The following is a 16,536-nucleotide window of genomic DNA, read 5'->3' on the forward strand; positions in this document are numbered from 1 at the left end:
TCTGATACCCTTTAAAACGTCTGTTTCAGGATTAACGTTAAATTAAAATCATTGTTTAATTGGGGTGAATTGAGATGCATAACCTTACAGGAAGAGGCTTACAAGAGCAGCAAAAATATCAAACATGACAAACTCACAGTCCTCTCCAGAGTATCCTATGGTGGATTTGGGCTCTGGACCTTCTCCCATCTCATTAATAGCTTGCACTTTAATGTCAAAGGCAGAAAAGTTGCCCACATCTTTGACGTAGAAGGGTGGAGAGGCGACAGATTGGGTGTGCCAGGACGGACCGCTGCCTAAAACTTTTCTCCACATCACTTTATAGAGAAAACCTGGGCCGTTGAAACTACGTCTGTCCATTTCCTGCAAGAACACAGATTCAGTTTTAAGCCAAACTCTATTTTTTTGTGAACAATGAGAACTTTAAACATTGAGAATAGTGAAATACATATGCTTTTTAGTCAGTTTATTAAAACTGTTTCACTAAAACAAATCAGACATTCCATCACTACATATGAGTGAGATGACTGTTTTAACACTACATATGAAAGAGAGAGGACAGTTTATGACAAATTGATTCATTAGAATGAATCTGACCTTCTAACATTATAAAAGAAAGAACCATTAAAGATCATCCAATTCACTAAAATGAATATGCATTTTCTGATACTACATATGAGAGAGAAGATGAATTGTTTCGCTAGAATAAGTCTGACTTTTCTAACACTACATAAGAGAAAAAGAGGACCATTTAGAATGTATTGATTCACTTGAATGAATCAGATATTTCAATGTCTACAGACATATGAGAAAGAGAGGACTGCTTAAGACAAACTGATTTTCTAGAATGAACTGGAATTGAAATACACTGCATTTGAGAGAGATGACAGTTTAGGATGATTCGATTCACTAAAATGAATCTCAATTTTCTAGCACTACATATAAGAGAGGTCAGTTTAAGATGCACCGATTTGCTAGAATGAATCAGACTTTTCTAACACTACATATGAGAGAAGGGAATGTATAGAATGAACTGATTCACTAAAATGAATCAGAATTTTCTAGCACTACATATGAGAGAGAGGTCAGTTTAAGATGAACCGATTTGCTAGAATGAATCAGACTTTTCTAACACTACAAATGAGAGAAGGGACTGTATAGAATGAACTGATTCACTAAAATGAATCTCAATTTTCTAGCACTACATATAAGAGAGGTCAGTTTAAGATGAACCGATTCGCTAGAATGAATCAGACTTTTCTAACACTACAAATGAGAGAAGGGACTGTATAGAATGAACTGATTCACTAAAATGAATCAGAATTTTCTAGCACTACATATGAGAGAGAGGTCCGTTTAAGATGAACTGATTCGCTAGAATGAATCAGACTTTTCTAACACTACATATGAGAGAAGGGAATGTATAGAATGAACTGATTCACTAAAATGAATCAGAATTTTCTAGCACTACATATGAGAGAGAGGTCAGTTTAAGATGAACCGATTTGCTAGAATGAATCAGACTTTTCTAACACTACAAATGAGAGAAGGGACTGTATAGAATGAACTGATTCACTAAAATGAATTTCAATTTTCTAGCACTACATATAAGAGAGGTCAGTTTAAGATGAACCGATTTGCTAGAATGAATCGATGAACCGATTTGCTAGAATGAATCAGACTTTTCTAACACTACATATGAGAGAAGGGACTGTATAGAATGAACTGATTCACTAAAATGAATCAGAATTTTCTAGCACTACATATGAGAGAGAGGTCCGTTTAAGATGAACTGATTCACTAGAATGAATCAGACTTTTCTAACACTACATATGAGAGAAGGGAATGTATAGAATGAACTGATTCACTAAAATGAATCAGAATTTTCTAGCACTACATATGAGAGAGAGGTCCGTTTAAAATGAACCAATTCGCTAGAATGAATCAGACTTTTCTAACACTACATATGAGAGAAGGGAATGTATAGAATGAACTGATTCACTAAAATGAATCAGAATTTTCTAGCACTACATATGAGAGAGAGGTCCGTTTAAGATGAACTGATTCACTAGAATGAATCAGACTTTTCTAACACTACATATGAGAGAAGGGAATGTATAGAATGAACTGATTCACTAAAATGAATCAGAATTTTCTAGCACTACATATGAGAGAGAGGTCAGTTTAAGATGAACCGATTTGCTAGAATGAATCAGACTTTTCTAACACTACAAATGAGAGAAGGGACTGTATAGAATGAACTGATTCACTAAAATGAATCAGAATTTTCTAGCACTACATATGAGAGAGAGGTCCGTTTAAAATGAACCAATTCGCTAGAATGAATCAGACTTTTCTAACACTACATATGAGAGAAGGGAATGTATAGAATGAACTGATTCACTAAAATGAATCAGAATTTTCTAGCACTACACATGAGAGAGAGGTCAGTTTAAGATGAACCGATTTGCTAGAATGAATCAGACTTTTCTAACACTACAAATGAGAGAAGGGACTGTATAGAATGAACTGATTCACTAAAATGAATCAGAATTTTCTAGCACTACATATGAGAGAGAGGTCCATTTAAAATGAACCGATTCGCTAGAATGAATCAGACTTTTCTAAGACTACATATGAGAGAAGGGACTGTATAGAATGAACTGATTCACTAAAATGAATTAGAATTTTCTAGCACTACATATGAGAGAGAGGTCCGTTTAAAATGAACCGTTCGCTAGAATGAATCAGACTTTTCTAACACTACATATGAGAGAAGGGACTGTATAGAACAGTGGCGATTTCTTTAAGACTGCAAGGGAAGCTCAGCTTCCCCTATAATGTCACAAAATTAATAGTCAAATTATGTACTATTGTACTAACATTTTATTGACTAAAAATGCGTTAGAAAACGTTCATCTCAAAGACGAGTTCGTTCAGAATCAGTTAGATATAGCAGGTCGGCTGACTTGATTTTCTTCTCATACATTCCCGTAGCGTCACAGTGCATTTCCCCGTTGAAGCCCAGCGTCCATTGACTTCAATGCGGCTGCTTTGAACGTTTTTTTTCAGTGCTTTGAAACTAGACGGTCATTGGATAAACGCTGCGATTATGTCCCGCCCACGGACGCTCAGCGTCTCTGGGGGTGAATGAGGAGCAAATGAGGAGTGGGCTGGCCTGGACTCCGAGCTTCTGCGTGATGATTGGAGGGTCTGTCGAAAGATTGCATCTCCTTTTGACTGACAGCGATTTTGTACTATAAGGAATCGCTGGAGCTATTCGCGCTAAGTCCCATCGCGGATTTCTCAAGTTCAGTCGAAATAAAAACTGCTGCAACCTATTTCTTTATATTTGCTTGGCGAAATTGCTTGATTTTCATCATACATTTCACACAATTATACACCACATTCCTTGTTTCACTTTTACAGAGTTTAATATTTTTTTTAGATCGTTCATTCATTCATTGATGTTAATATTTAATGTAGTAATCAATACATATATATAGATTACTACATTAAATATTAACATGGAGGATGACTATAAATTAATATAAATATAAAATATATATATATATATATATATATATATATAAATAGTAATCTTGAAAAATTTTAACATAACATAATGAAACCTTATATTTCTATTAAAATACTTTATAAATAAATAAATAAATCTCCATAATAACCTTATTTAAATTGCAAAATATTTATACTATATAGTAGCATCTGACTAAAAGAAAAAATACATCATATTTTGCATAATAAAACTAAAGCTTTTTTTTTACGATTGTTTGCATTGTGACTTACTTATGACAATAAGGCACATTCTTGTGAATAAATAAATAGACAATTTTATGATGTAGGCCGAAAATGAGCTTCCCCTATTTGACAGACCAGTAGCCGCCACTGGTATAGAATGAACTGATTCACTAAAATGAATCAGACCTGACAATGCTACAACAACCGTGAATGTTTAGTTGTTTGAAAGACATTTTAAAACACGTTAAAAACATTTGGCCATGCTACACAACTACTCATCTTACCAAAGATATAGTTAGTAGCGTTACTACTTTTTTAGTTAGGTATACTTTCTTTCTTGGAATATGATGTTTAAGTCATATGCACTCTTTTTGGAACTTTTGTCTATTTTGGAACTTGATAGTCCCATCTCATGTTCACAATTTCTTTTGTACTCCATAGAAAAAACATTACAGGTTTGAGGATGAATACATGATGACAGAATCATTTCTGGTCTCTTTAAACGCTGAATTGTGCAACGCACCTTCCATGTGATGACAAGGATGCCTGGGTTGATGGAATCACTGCGCACTCCTTCAGGGTTACTGTCTGGAGCTGTAGAGGACGAATCATAATTTAGTGCCAAGATGCAATAAAACTGTCACTTCACATCAGCAACATGCTGAGAGAAGATACAAACACAAATCCAAAGTGTCATACAGCGATTTAAGGGACAAAACAAATGCATCACGATGTAGCAATACAAGTCATTTCTGTTTTAGGGCTATGTAAACACGCACATGCACACACGTGCGGTGTAACTTACCAGCAGCTGGTGTGGAAAAGACGTCTGTGTACATGCTCGGGTCGCTCTTGCCGATGTCATTGATGGCGATGACTCGGAAACGGTAGGAAAGGAAAGGCTTTAGGGAAAGGGTAGTTCGCTGATTGTTGCCTGGGACACGGGTTAGCTCCTCCCATTCTTTTCTTTCATATTCAGTCTCCTCAAACTCAATCAAATACTCTAGATACATAAACATACACATAGAACAGGAGGAAATGTCACTGATTTTATAAAAGACTGGTCTTAGGTGTCCAAAAAAGGTCCAATATTACACTTCGTCCAACCATTAATTTATACAACATCTGACATTTAAAGGGGACAAAAAATCAATAAGTAGTACAAATGACTAAAATGCATCAAATACTGTCTGCATACACTTGAAACTGTTCTCTAAACAGGAAAAACATATACTGTACCTAGCACAGGGCTGTTGTGATCATTTCCAGGTGTCCAGCTGAGAGTGAGACTGCGGTCTTTAGGTTCGGTCATCTGTATTTGGGTTGGAGGATCTGGTCGGTCTAGTGAATGAGGGTTGACAAAGAGGTCAGGGGGTAAGATGCTAGTAAAAACAAGGCATCTATGCTTTTCACAAAGGTTATTCCTTAAATCCCCCTACAGCAAAACATGTCCTTTTGTCCTTTCTGTAGGTCACATTATCATACAACATGCAATACACATACAGCAATACAGATCCAGACACGTAAAAGGGTTTAGAAACGGCAATATTATAAAGTTACCTACCGACGATAGTGATGGAGCCACTCGCTTCAGCTATATCCAGAGTGGTAATGACTTCACAGGTGTAAATCCCTTCATCCTCTTCCTCGACATCAGGTATAATGAGAGTGGATTCATCTATCATGTACCTAAGACATTTATGGTTAATAATGTACATGAGATCATGTTATACAGCATTCTGAGGGAAACAAAGGTATAAAAACATACTTGTCTGAATCAGAAGACTCGCTGAGCTTCTGTTGGTCCTTCCTCCACTGGACTTGAGGGGCGTCCTGCCTGGAGTCCACCTGGTACTCACAGGTGAGGGTAGCAGGCTTCCCCCGTTGGATTCTCAGAGCCAAAGGAGGTTTGACAATGACTGTCTTATCTGGGAGACAAAATTTTTATTTTTAAAAATATCGTAGTTTTAAGTAACTAAAGTTTTGTCTGTATTTTTTGGACTTCTGTTTCAGTAAAAAAAAAAATAAATAAATAAAATAAAAATGCTGTTCAACAGTATACACTGCTGTTCAAAAGTTTGGGATCAGTGAGATTTTTATAGTTTTTTTTTTTTTAAAGAAGTCTCAACAAAGCTCCATTTATTTGATCAGAAGTACAGAAAAAGGTAATATTATGAAATATTATTGCAATTTAAAATAACAGTTTTCTGTTTCAATATACTTTAAAATATAGTTTATTTCGTTTTAGTCTTTAGTGTCACACAATCCTTCAGAAATCATTCTAATATGCTGATTTATTATCAACGTTGCAATCTGTTGTGCTGTTTAATATTTTTTTTGGAATCTGTGATACTTTTTTTCAGGATTCTTTGATAAATAAAAAGTTAAAAAGAACTGACTTTATTCAAATTATAAATCTTTTCTAACAATATAAGTCTTTAGTATCACTTTTTATCATTTCAACACATCCTTGCTGAATAAGAGTATTACTTTTTTTTTTTTTCAAAGAAAGAAAGAAAGAAAAAATATACTGGCCCCAAACTTTTTCAATTTTAAATAACAGCTGTTAATGTTTGAATCATCAAAGAATCCTAAAAAAAAATATCACAGGTTCCAACAAAATATTAAGCAGCACAACTGTTTCCAACACTGATAATAATTCAGCATATTAGTATGATTTCTAAAGGGTCAAGTGACACTGAAGCCTGGGGTAAAGGCTGATGAAAATTCAGCATTGCGTCACAGAAATAAAATATATTTTAAAGTATATTAAAATAGAAAACCACTATTTTAAATCGCAATAATATTTCACAATATTACTGTTTTCTTCTGTATTTTAATCAAATAAATGCAGCCTTGATGAGCAGAAAAGACTTCCACAAGAAGCAAATTTATATAAGATAATACAAGGCTTTCAGAGAATATATCCTAAATTAGTTTTATATTTTTAACCTATTTGCATTCCTGTGACAAAAGCCTCAATACACATAATATTAATATTTAATAATATTTTCCCTTCGTTTTTCCCGTCTATGAGGATATTAGAACACAAAACACATTAACCAAAGTGAACATTAACAAAAGAAATGAAACCTGAAATGAAACCCATGAAATGAAATCAAGAATGCATGAAGGCATTAATATTCAAGCATGTGGAACTCACTGAGTACGTCCAGCTCAGCAGTGATGGTGATTTTGCTGTTGCTGACAGTGCAGGTGTACTGGCCGCTGTCATTAAGGGAGGCGTTACTGATCTGTAAAGAGCCATCGAGTAACTGACTCATCCTTGGGTTGGCTACAAGAGCACCCCAGGTCTCACCCTCCCTGTAAACACACAAAATATTCAATTTAGCCTGTTGCAAAATGAATGCAAAATGTTGAGTACACAGATATTTTTTTCTGAAATGCTGAATACTGAGTGTGTGATTTTGCTAATTTCCCCTAACTGACTCCCCACAAAGCAGCTTCCCCCCAACAATAATCAGGACAGCTGGCTGGACCAGTTCTGGCATTTGAGGAAGGGACACCCCACAGGATCGAGTCTGTCTCACCATGTGACATTGGGCCGTGGAGAGCCAAAGGTCTCACAAGCCAGCTCAATCGTCTGTCCCTCTGCCACAGAATACATCAGACCATCTTCTGTCAGAATCTGGGGAGACAGTTCTAGAAAAACCAAAGAGAAACATTAGAAATGTATTTAGTTTCTAGAATTCTCAGACAAAATAGCTATGACAGCCTATGCAGGTGCTAAAGTGTTTTGAGTGGTTACTAGGGTAATTTACCTATACATCTACAATATTCTGGACCTGTATGTTGTCTTAGCAAGCACCACAACAAAAATAGCTTGTTTTAGTGCCATTTATAAAAATTCCCTTACCTATGACATAGACGTAGGCATTGATGAGGATAGATCCATGCTTATTGACTGCTTTGCACTGATACACCGCAGTGTCACTGAGGTCCACATTCTTCAGAGTGAGAACGCCATGTTTCACACTGCGTCTGGGGTCTGGGTCAATATCTACGCAAAAAGACACCTCAGTATGTCAATACAAGACCATATACCAATCTCTCAAACCTGCTATAGGGAAATAACCAGAAGAATAACAACGTGCTGTAAACGGTAAAACATGTTTATACATGCACTACAAACCAGTGTGTTCATAATTAAAGGAGAACTCCACTTCCAGAACAACAGTTTACAAATAATTTACTCACCCCCTTGTCATCCAAGATGTTCATGTCTTTCTTTAGTCGTAAAGAAATTATGGTTTTTAAGGAAAGCATTTCAGTATTTTTCTCTATATAATGGACTTCAATGGTGCCCCTGATTTTGATCCCATTCGCGGAAGAAGGGTCTTATCCACGACGCTACGTACTGCGGAACAGGTTGAAAGGTCACGCTTGACGTAGGCGGAACTACAGAACCAGTGTTTACAAAGCAAACATCCAAAGACTAAGGAAGTGGAAGTAAAAAGTAAAACGCTGTTTACAAACAAAAAGGTACAACGATGTCTTACTTTTCTGAAATTGTAGGCGAAAATTAGATGTTTTTCGCCATATCCTACCTTTTTGAGCTGGAGTACACAGATGATGAACTTAGACGTGATTCCATAGTGCGTAACGTTAGCGCTGTGGACGTGCATCCCAGTGCTAGTGATACACAAGCTTTTGTGCTTAAAAAGTATACAAATTTTTATTTTTCTAAAAAAATGACAGATTGTTTCGCTAGATAGAACCCTTCTTCCATGGATGGGTTCGTTAAGGGCCCTTTGAAGCTGCATTTAAACTACATTTTGCAAGTTTAAAATCAGGGCACCATTGAATTCTATTATATGGAAAACAAATTCTGAAATGCTTTCTTCAAAAACCATAATTTCTTTACGACTGAAGAAAGACATGAACATCTTGGATGACACCAGGGTGAGTAAATTATTTGTAAATTGTTGTTCTGGAAGTGGACTTCTCCTTTAAGATGATACATTAAAATAATATGCTAAGACAATTTGCAATATCAAGCAGCAAAACAAGTTGTTATGTACAGCCAAGAACAGCTGGTGTGAATGAGACCAGAAGCCAGAACCATAAAACGTACAAATGGCCGTGCCAAGTCTTATGAGAAAAATAAAGTGAACACAAGCAAAATATACATTAAAGGGACAGTTCATACAAAAATTAAAATTTTGTCTTCATTTATTCACCTTCATGTTGTTCCACATGCATATCTTTCTTCTGTTGAACACGGAAGAAGATATTTTAAAGAGTGTTGGTGACCAAACAGTTGCTAATCCATTGACTTTCATAGTATTTTTTGTCAGTGGCCACCAGCAAATGTTTGGTTACCCATTTTCTTTAAAATATCTCCTTTTGTGTTCAACAACATGAGGGTGACTAAATTATGAAAAATGAAACATTTTTAGTGAACTATTCCTTTAAGTCATTTTTTTCTCAGCCCTTTGAACTAAAATATTTATTGTAAGTATCTCCTGAGATTTTAAGGTAATATTTCAATAATTCGGCAACACATTCACATGCTCACAGTTCTCTGATTTCGGTTAAAGTTCACATGACATTCAGGAAAACAATTATTTTTTAGTAATTTTTAGCAAAAAGATACCTCAGTATGTCAATATAAGACTATATACCAATATCTCAAACAAAGATTATTCTACACATACAAGCAAAATATACATTAAAAGGATAGTTCACACAAAAATGAAAAATTTGTCACCATTTACTCACATATGCATTTGCATTTTTTCTTCTGTTTATCATGGAAGACAGTGTTTTGAAGAATGCTGGTAACCAAACAGCTGCTGGTAGCAATTGACTTTCATAGTGTTTTTTCCCCTACTATGGAGGTCAGTGGCTACCAGCCAATGTTTGGTTACCCATTTTCTTCATCATATCTTCTTTTATATTTAACACAAGAAATAAATGTATAGTTTGAAACAACATGAGGGTAACTAAATGATGAAACAAGAAACATTTTTTAGTGAACTATTAGTTTAAGCCAGTGATTCCAAATTTGTTCTCATCTGAAGCCATTTAAACCGAAATATTTATTTTAGGTATCTCCTGAGATTTTAAGTTAATATTTCAGTAATTTAGCAAAACATTCACACAGTCACAGTTCTCTGATTTCGGTTAATGTTTACATGACATGCAGGAAAGCAATTACTTTTTTATTTATTTATTTTATTATTTCAATTTTACAGTTTTATGATTTTTTAAATTAGCTTTTAAATAAACAACAAACCCCTTGCAGTTCCTTCACAAACCCCAGAGACATGCACCGAAACAGGTCGCTGTGAACAGAGCTGTTTTTGACAAAGTAAAAAGGGTTTTGTTTTACACAACCACTGAGGAATTTTAACCAATGTGTTGCAGACGTTTCATGAAGACCCTAAAGAATCATACCAACTTGTGGAAAATCGGCATCAGATGTCCTCATTGAAATAATTATCGTGTTTTGACTGAATCAATTACCAGTAAGAAGATTGCCATTGATGCTCCAGGTGACCTCAGGGCTGGGAATGCCGTCAGCCTTACATTCCAGTTTGACCGTCTCTCCCGGGGCGTACAGCTGGCTCTTTGGTTCTTTAGTCCAATATGGGGCAGCTATACCAGCACAAAACACAAACAACTAATCATGAAAGCTCTCAGCCAACAGTCACATGCAACCTTCTGAAAAGAAAGTAGCCAATAAATTTTTATCAAGCAATACTACACCAGTAAGCTAACACTGTAACTCTTGCCTTAGACTTGCTTTTGTCGGCAAAGTTTAATTTTTTTTTTTGTAAAGTCATCCTCCCATCGATGTTCTCAAGTTCACACCCCACATCTAAATCTAAATCTGTAGAGGATGTGATATGGCAGTGTGAAGCATGCAGTACCTTCCACAGTGACGCTGTAGGTGTGAGTGATTATGCCTTGCACATTTGTGGCGGTACATTGGTACTCGCCGCTGTCAGACTCTGAGATATTCTTAAAGCGCAGAACTCGATCATAACTTTCTTTGGATGTGCGGGACTCAGACAGGACTCCATCTTTCCGTATCCACTGGATATTGGGAGAGGGCCTGGTGAGTGAGAGAATAGGATGTAAACACACTGGACACATTTTAAAGAAGTGACTCTCAAAGACAAACAGCCAGAGCAGGTTTGACTTACAGGCCCTGAACTATGCACTCCAGCTCCAGGTTTTGGCCGCTGAGCACCAGATAGGAGCTGCGGGAGCCAGTGGGTCGCATCATTTGTGGCCTTCTGTTACGCACCACTGAATTAGCTGCAGATACAGACAAAAACAGAATTATTGAGGGAAATGAGAGAAAGCGTGGTGAACAATTACAGCTGCAGTAAGTGGGTGTTCACACAGGACTAAGACCGGGCAAAACAGCATAATATATCAATATTTTCAGCCTTTTTATGACATTAGACGAACAGACAGAATGAAAAACAAAAGAATGATGGATGGATGGATGGATGGATGGATGGATGGATGGATGAAAGGACAGAACAAACAAAATGTGTGGATGGATGGATGGATGGATGGATGGATGAAAGGACAGAACAAACAAAATGTGTGGATGGATGGATGGATGGATGGATGGATGGATGGACAGAACAGATGAAATGATGGGTGGATGGACAGATCAAACAAAATGGATGGTTGGATGGTTGAACAGAACAAACGAAACGATGGATGGATGGATGGAACAAAAGAACTGATGGGTGGATGGACAGATCAAACAAAATGTATGGATGGATGGATGAATGATGGATGGATGGAAAGAAAAGAAATGAAGGATGGATGGATGGATAGACAGAACAAAAGAAATGATGGGTGGATGGACAGATCAAACAAAATGTATATATGGACGGATGTTCGATGGATGAAGAGAACAAAAAAACTATGGATGGATCAAACAAAATGTATGTACGTATAGATGAATGATAGATGGATGGACAGAAAACAATGGATGGATGGACGGACTGAAAAAGAAACGATGGATGGATGGATGGATGGATGGATGGATGGAACAAACAAAATGTATAGATGGAAGGATGGACAGAACAAAAGAAACGGATGGATGGATGGGTGGATGGATGGACAGAGCAAAAGAAACGTATGTATGGATGGATGACGGATGAACAGAACAAAAAATGATGGATGGATGAATGGATGGATCAAACAAACAAAATGTATGCATGGATGGATGGATGGATGAATGATGGATGGATTGATGACAGAAAAGAAACAATGGATGGATGGATAGATGAAAGAATGGATGGATGGATGGATGGATGGATGGATGGGTGGATGGGTGGATTGATGGACAGATCAAACTAAATGTATGTATGGATGGATGAACAGAACAAAAAACGATGGATGGATGCATGAATGGATCAAATAAACAAAATGTATGCATAGATGGATGCATGAATGATGGATGGATTGATGACAGAAAAGAAACAATGGATGGATGGATGGATGGATGGATGGATGGACAGAACAAAGAAATGATGGATGGACAGATGGACAGATTAAACAAAGTGTATGGATGGATGGATGGATGGACAGAACAAAAGAAACGGATGGATGGAACAAACAAAATATATAGAAATGAGAAATGATGGATGGATGAATGAATGGAAGAATGGAACAAACAAAATGTATCTATGGATGGATGATAGATAGACAGAAAAGAAACAATGGATGGATGGATGATGGATGGACAGATCAAACAAAATGTATGTAAGGATGGATGGACTGAACAAAAGAAACAAAGGATGGATGGGTGGGCAGAATAAAGAAATGATGGATGGATAGATAGATAGATAGATGGATGAATGGATGGATGGATGGATGGATGGACAGAACAAAAGAAACAGATGGATAGGTAGATCGCTTTCATGACTTTTATGCTTTCATACAGTTGTGAATAGATTGCTAAAACAGATGGATTGGGAAATAAATAAGGCTCTTTATGATACTTTTTATGATACGATATGGCAAATTGAAAGTGAATAAAATGATCTATATCACCAGCAAAATTCACTGCGAATATCCCATATTTTGCTCATCCCTACACAGGACCCTTTCTTGCACTCTGCAATCTGTTCTGTTAGTCTATGTATATATATGCCAGACAAACTTTGGTTGCTGACTCAGTGTTTTGCACCATTGGCATTGCATCTTAAGACACTGTGTTATTTTAAAAACAACTCAACGCCTTGCTCTCTCCTCTGTTCAGGCCAAAAGTTTTTATGAAAAAGCAAAGGTTAGTCAAGGACACTCAGCATCCTTTGTGTTAATGCTTACAGGGGACAACAGTGAGATTGATGGGCTCTTTGAGGACGATGATGCGCGCACTGGGGAACTGAGTGTTGCAGGTGTAGTCGTCCCGACTGTCTGCCGCAGTCACATGAGAGAAGTACAAGTTTCCATCGCGGCCCTGAATCACACGCTCGTTTTGCTGAATGTGCCGCAGCTCTAAGAAAAAAAGATGTAGATATAGGTGCATATATATAGATACTGCTGAGACATGGTTCTTGTTTAAGAGGATAAACTAGGTTAAAAACAGACTAACTCTTGTCCATCCAGTGGATGACCGGAGCCACAGTGCTGTTAGGAGGATTACAAGGCAGCACCACACTCTCGCCTTCCTCCACCTTCTTCGTTATTTTCCTCTCCTTCTGTAGAGTGGGAGTGTCTGCAAAAGAACAGAGAATTAATTCAAATTACACTACCATTTAAAAGTTTGGGATTATTATTATTTAATGCTCACCAGGGCTGCATTTATTTAATGATATATACAGTAATTAGGGGTTCAAGCACGTAGTGATAAAACCCTATTGTAATTGTTAGAATCAGGATCAGCAATCTCCACATAAAACTGATCGGGCAGACCAAACCGTAAGTCACAGAGAATTGAAACTTGGAGGGATGGTAAGACCATCTACAACGTCACCAAGGCTCGCCCCAATCGCCCTGACGGGGAGCTACTGCAATCAAAAGTTGCTCAGAACTACTAAACTGGTTGCTGTTGCCTCAAGCGTCTTATATCATTAGAATCCTCGCGAAATTTTCAGGTATTTTGGATTTTTTTGAAAAGCCTATTTTGCAAACTAGTCCTAGTTTTTTTGCCTGATTGGAACCTCTGGAGAGTGAATATCAATAATTATCAAAAAAGTTGAACTTTTGACTCGCTGTCACAAATGGACGCCAAAAAAAGGGTTGTACCTTTTGAACGGAATGAGATCTCTGCCAAACTCAGAACACTTATGTAAGAGCTCAATCTGAGGTCACATTAAAAAAATACTGAGCTTGGCCACTTGGCGGCACTATAAAAGACAAAAAAAATTGGCTACAACTACGCAACCATTTGTCCAATCAACATGAAAATTTGGTATTCAGTTTATTAGTCCAAAGTGCCACAAGTGTCTATAAGGACATTTGCATATCTCAAAAAACATGGCCGCCACTGGCCAATGAATTTTGAGCACCTATTAGACAAAGTTAACGGAGGTCAATCGGAACGAAACTCAGTGGGCCCATTTAACTCATGACCCTTAAGGTCTGTGAGGAATTTGAAACGAATCAGGCACTGGGGGGCAATATCATATTTTTCAAGGGCATAAACAATTGTATATTGAATGTGCCGTAAGTCGTAGAGTCTTGAAACTTGGAGAGATGGTAGTATTCATACCATTTTCAAGGTCTCTGAGCCTTGTCCCAGTCACCCTGAAGAGGGCGCTACAGCGAAAAAAAGTACGAAATCACTCATAACTCTTAAACCGTTTGTAGTTGGCTCAAGAATTTTATATCGTTGGAATCTTTGGCTCACGACAGACAAAACGCAATTCGATCGTCACCAGCAAAATTTTCGGGTATTTTGGATTTTTTGAAAAAACTACTGCGAACTAGTCCCAGTTTTTGTGCCTGGTTGGAACCAAACCAGTGCAGAAAGATTCTATGGAGAGATCACTGCCACACTTTCAATTCACTGCCACAAAAGGGACACCAAAACAAAATAACTTTTGAACGGAATGAGATATCTTTGGCAAACTCAGAACAGTTATGTAAGAGCAAATGTAAGAGCTTGGCCACTTGGTGGTGCTATAAAAGTGAAAATATAAAAATGGCTACAATTATGCAACCATTTGTCCAATCAACATGAAGATTGGTATGCAGTGTCTTTATTCAAAGTGCCACAAGTGTCTGTAAGGACATTTGCGTATCTTAAAAAACATGGCCACCACTGGCCAATGAATTTTGAGCAACTATTAGACAAGGTTAACGGAGGTTGACTGGAATGAAACTCAGTGGGCCTGTTTAACTGTTTGACCCTTAAGGTCTGTGAGGAATTTGAAAGAAATCGGGCACTGGGGGGCAATATCACATTTATCGCATTTTTGTATATCAAATGTGCCGTAAGTCGTAGAGACTTGAAACTTGGAGGAATGGTAGTACTCACGCCGTTTACAGCGTCACCAAGGCTTGTCCCAGTCACCCTGATGGGGTGCTACAGCAGTCAAAAGTATGAAATCGCTCAGAACTCCTAAATTGTTAGACACAGGCTCAAGTCTCTTATATCGTTGAAATCCCTGGCTCACGACAGACAAAATGCAAATTGCCTATATTGGCTGAAAATAGTCTTGTCCAGCTATGATATAAGTGGTTACATATACACAATTAAAGAAAACTAATTCAAATTCCAAAAACACACAATGAAATTACAAAATATTATTTCAATATATGAATAAAATCTATAATAGTAACTCAATGATGAAATATTATTTCAAAATATGAATAAAATCTATAATAGTAACTCAATGATGCTAAAATAACACTGCAACACTGATTTAAAACAGAAATCTTTTGTAACATTAAAAAGTCTTTATTTTCACTTCTGATCAATTTAATGTATCCTGACTAGAAGTATTAATTCCTTTAAAAACTGAAAATGAACTTTTTACTGAAAGTAAACTTTTTACTGACCCTAAACTTTCATCCTCAGTTGTGTATGAGGAAGATTTAAAGTCATGGTTTATGATACATTTTATCCTTGTGAGAAACTGGAGTGTGCTAATTAGCTAGCAAGTAATTATCCACAGCACAGCTGACAAAACAAACGAACACCAGAATGCAATTAAAATCTACATAACTAGCCCAAAATTATTCAGAAGATGCCTTGGCTTGTCATGATGTGAAATAGGTGCGTGATGACGCACATATTAATGTGGCCAGCCCAGCTGCGTATGGAGTTCATAATATGTGGGCTATTGTTAGCCCTGCTCATGCTGAGTCCTCTCACTTCCTGCACATATTAATCCCACGAGTGGTCGTCCCCGCTGACACACTTACACGACTCACACTGGTTTCTGAGGTAACGGTTGTCAGGGAAACTGGCAGAGAGGTCGGGATAGAGTAAAGGACACAGGTAGATTGCTAGATAGCTAGTCAAAACAATAGTTTTGTTGTGGTTTTTTACGTACAAAGTGCCGCTCACTGTTGTGTTTGATAGCTAATTGGGAAGCAATTGGGGATTTTTATTCGTTCTGGAATTCTTTGAACTGCTAGCATGACTGGCATGCACAATGAGCTGTAATTTTCCTCTAAATGTCATTTTGTGCGTATGACACAACAGGGGGCAGGGGGCTTGATTTTGGGCTGTTATCTGCTGTGCGCCAGATTCTCTCTACAGAAAACTCACTGCATGTGGTAACGTCAGGGATATCAAACAGGCAATCGTAAGCGTGTCACTTTATAATG

At 37.2% G+C, this 16,536-nt stretch overlaps 1 protein-coding gene across 3 annotated transcripts in view; it reads right to left on the reverse strand.

Annotated features, from left to right (window-relative positions):
- Positions 1–16,536, reverse strand: part of l1cama (L1 cell adhesion molecule, paralog a) — an 81,041-nt gene that overhangs the window by 9,409 nt on the left and 55,096 nt on the right. For all 3 annotated transcript variants that reach the window (XM_051097394.1, XM_051097393.1, XM_051097392.1), the window contains 14 exons: positions 13,352–13,474; positions 13,084–13,254; positions 10,932–11,046; positions 10,656–10,840; positions 10,249–10,380; positions 7,637–7,780; positions 7,311–7,422; positions 6,923–7,083; positions 5,528–5,687; positions 5,324–5,448; positions 4,999–5,100; positions 4,565–4,762; positions 4,283–4,353; positions 138–363 (listed from right to left, as the gene is read on the reverse strand). In XM_051097394.1, the coding sequence (XP_050953351.1) occupies positions 138–363; positions 4,283–4,353; positions 4,565–4,762; positions 4,999–5,100; positions 5,324–5,448; positions 5,528–5,687; positions 6,923–7,083; positions 7,311–7,422; positions 7,637–7,780; positions 10,249–10,380; positions 10,656–10,840; positions 10,932–11,046; positions 13,084–13,254; positions 13,352–13,474 (2,025 nt within the window). The remainder of the gene's footprint in view (positions 1–137; positions 364–4,282; positions 4,354–4,564; positions 4,763–4,998; positions 5,101–5,323; positions 5,449–5,527; positions 5,688–6,922; positions 7,084–7,310; positions 7,423–7,636; positions 7,781–10,248; positions 10,381–10,655; positions 10,841–10,931; positions 11,047–13,083; positions 13,255–13,351; positions 13,475–16,536) is intronic.

The sequence above is a fragment of the Labeo rohita genome, chromosome 23, assembly GCF_022985175.1.
Source record: "Labeo rohita strain BAU-BD-2019 chromosome 23, IGBB_LRoh.1.0, whole genome shotgun sequence".
NCBI lineage: Eukaryota > Metazoa > Chordata > Actinopteri > Cypriniformes > Cyprinidae > Labeo > Labeo rohita.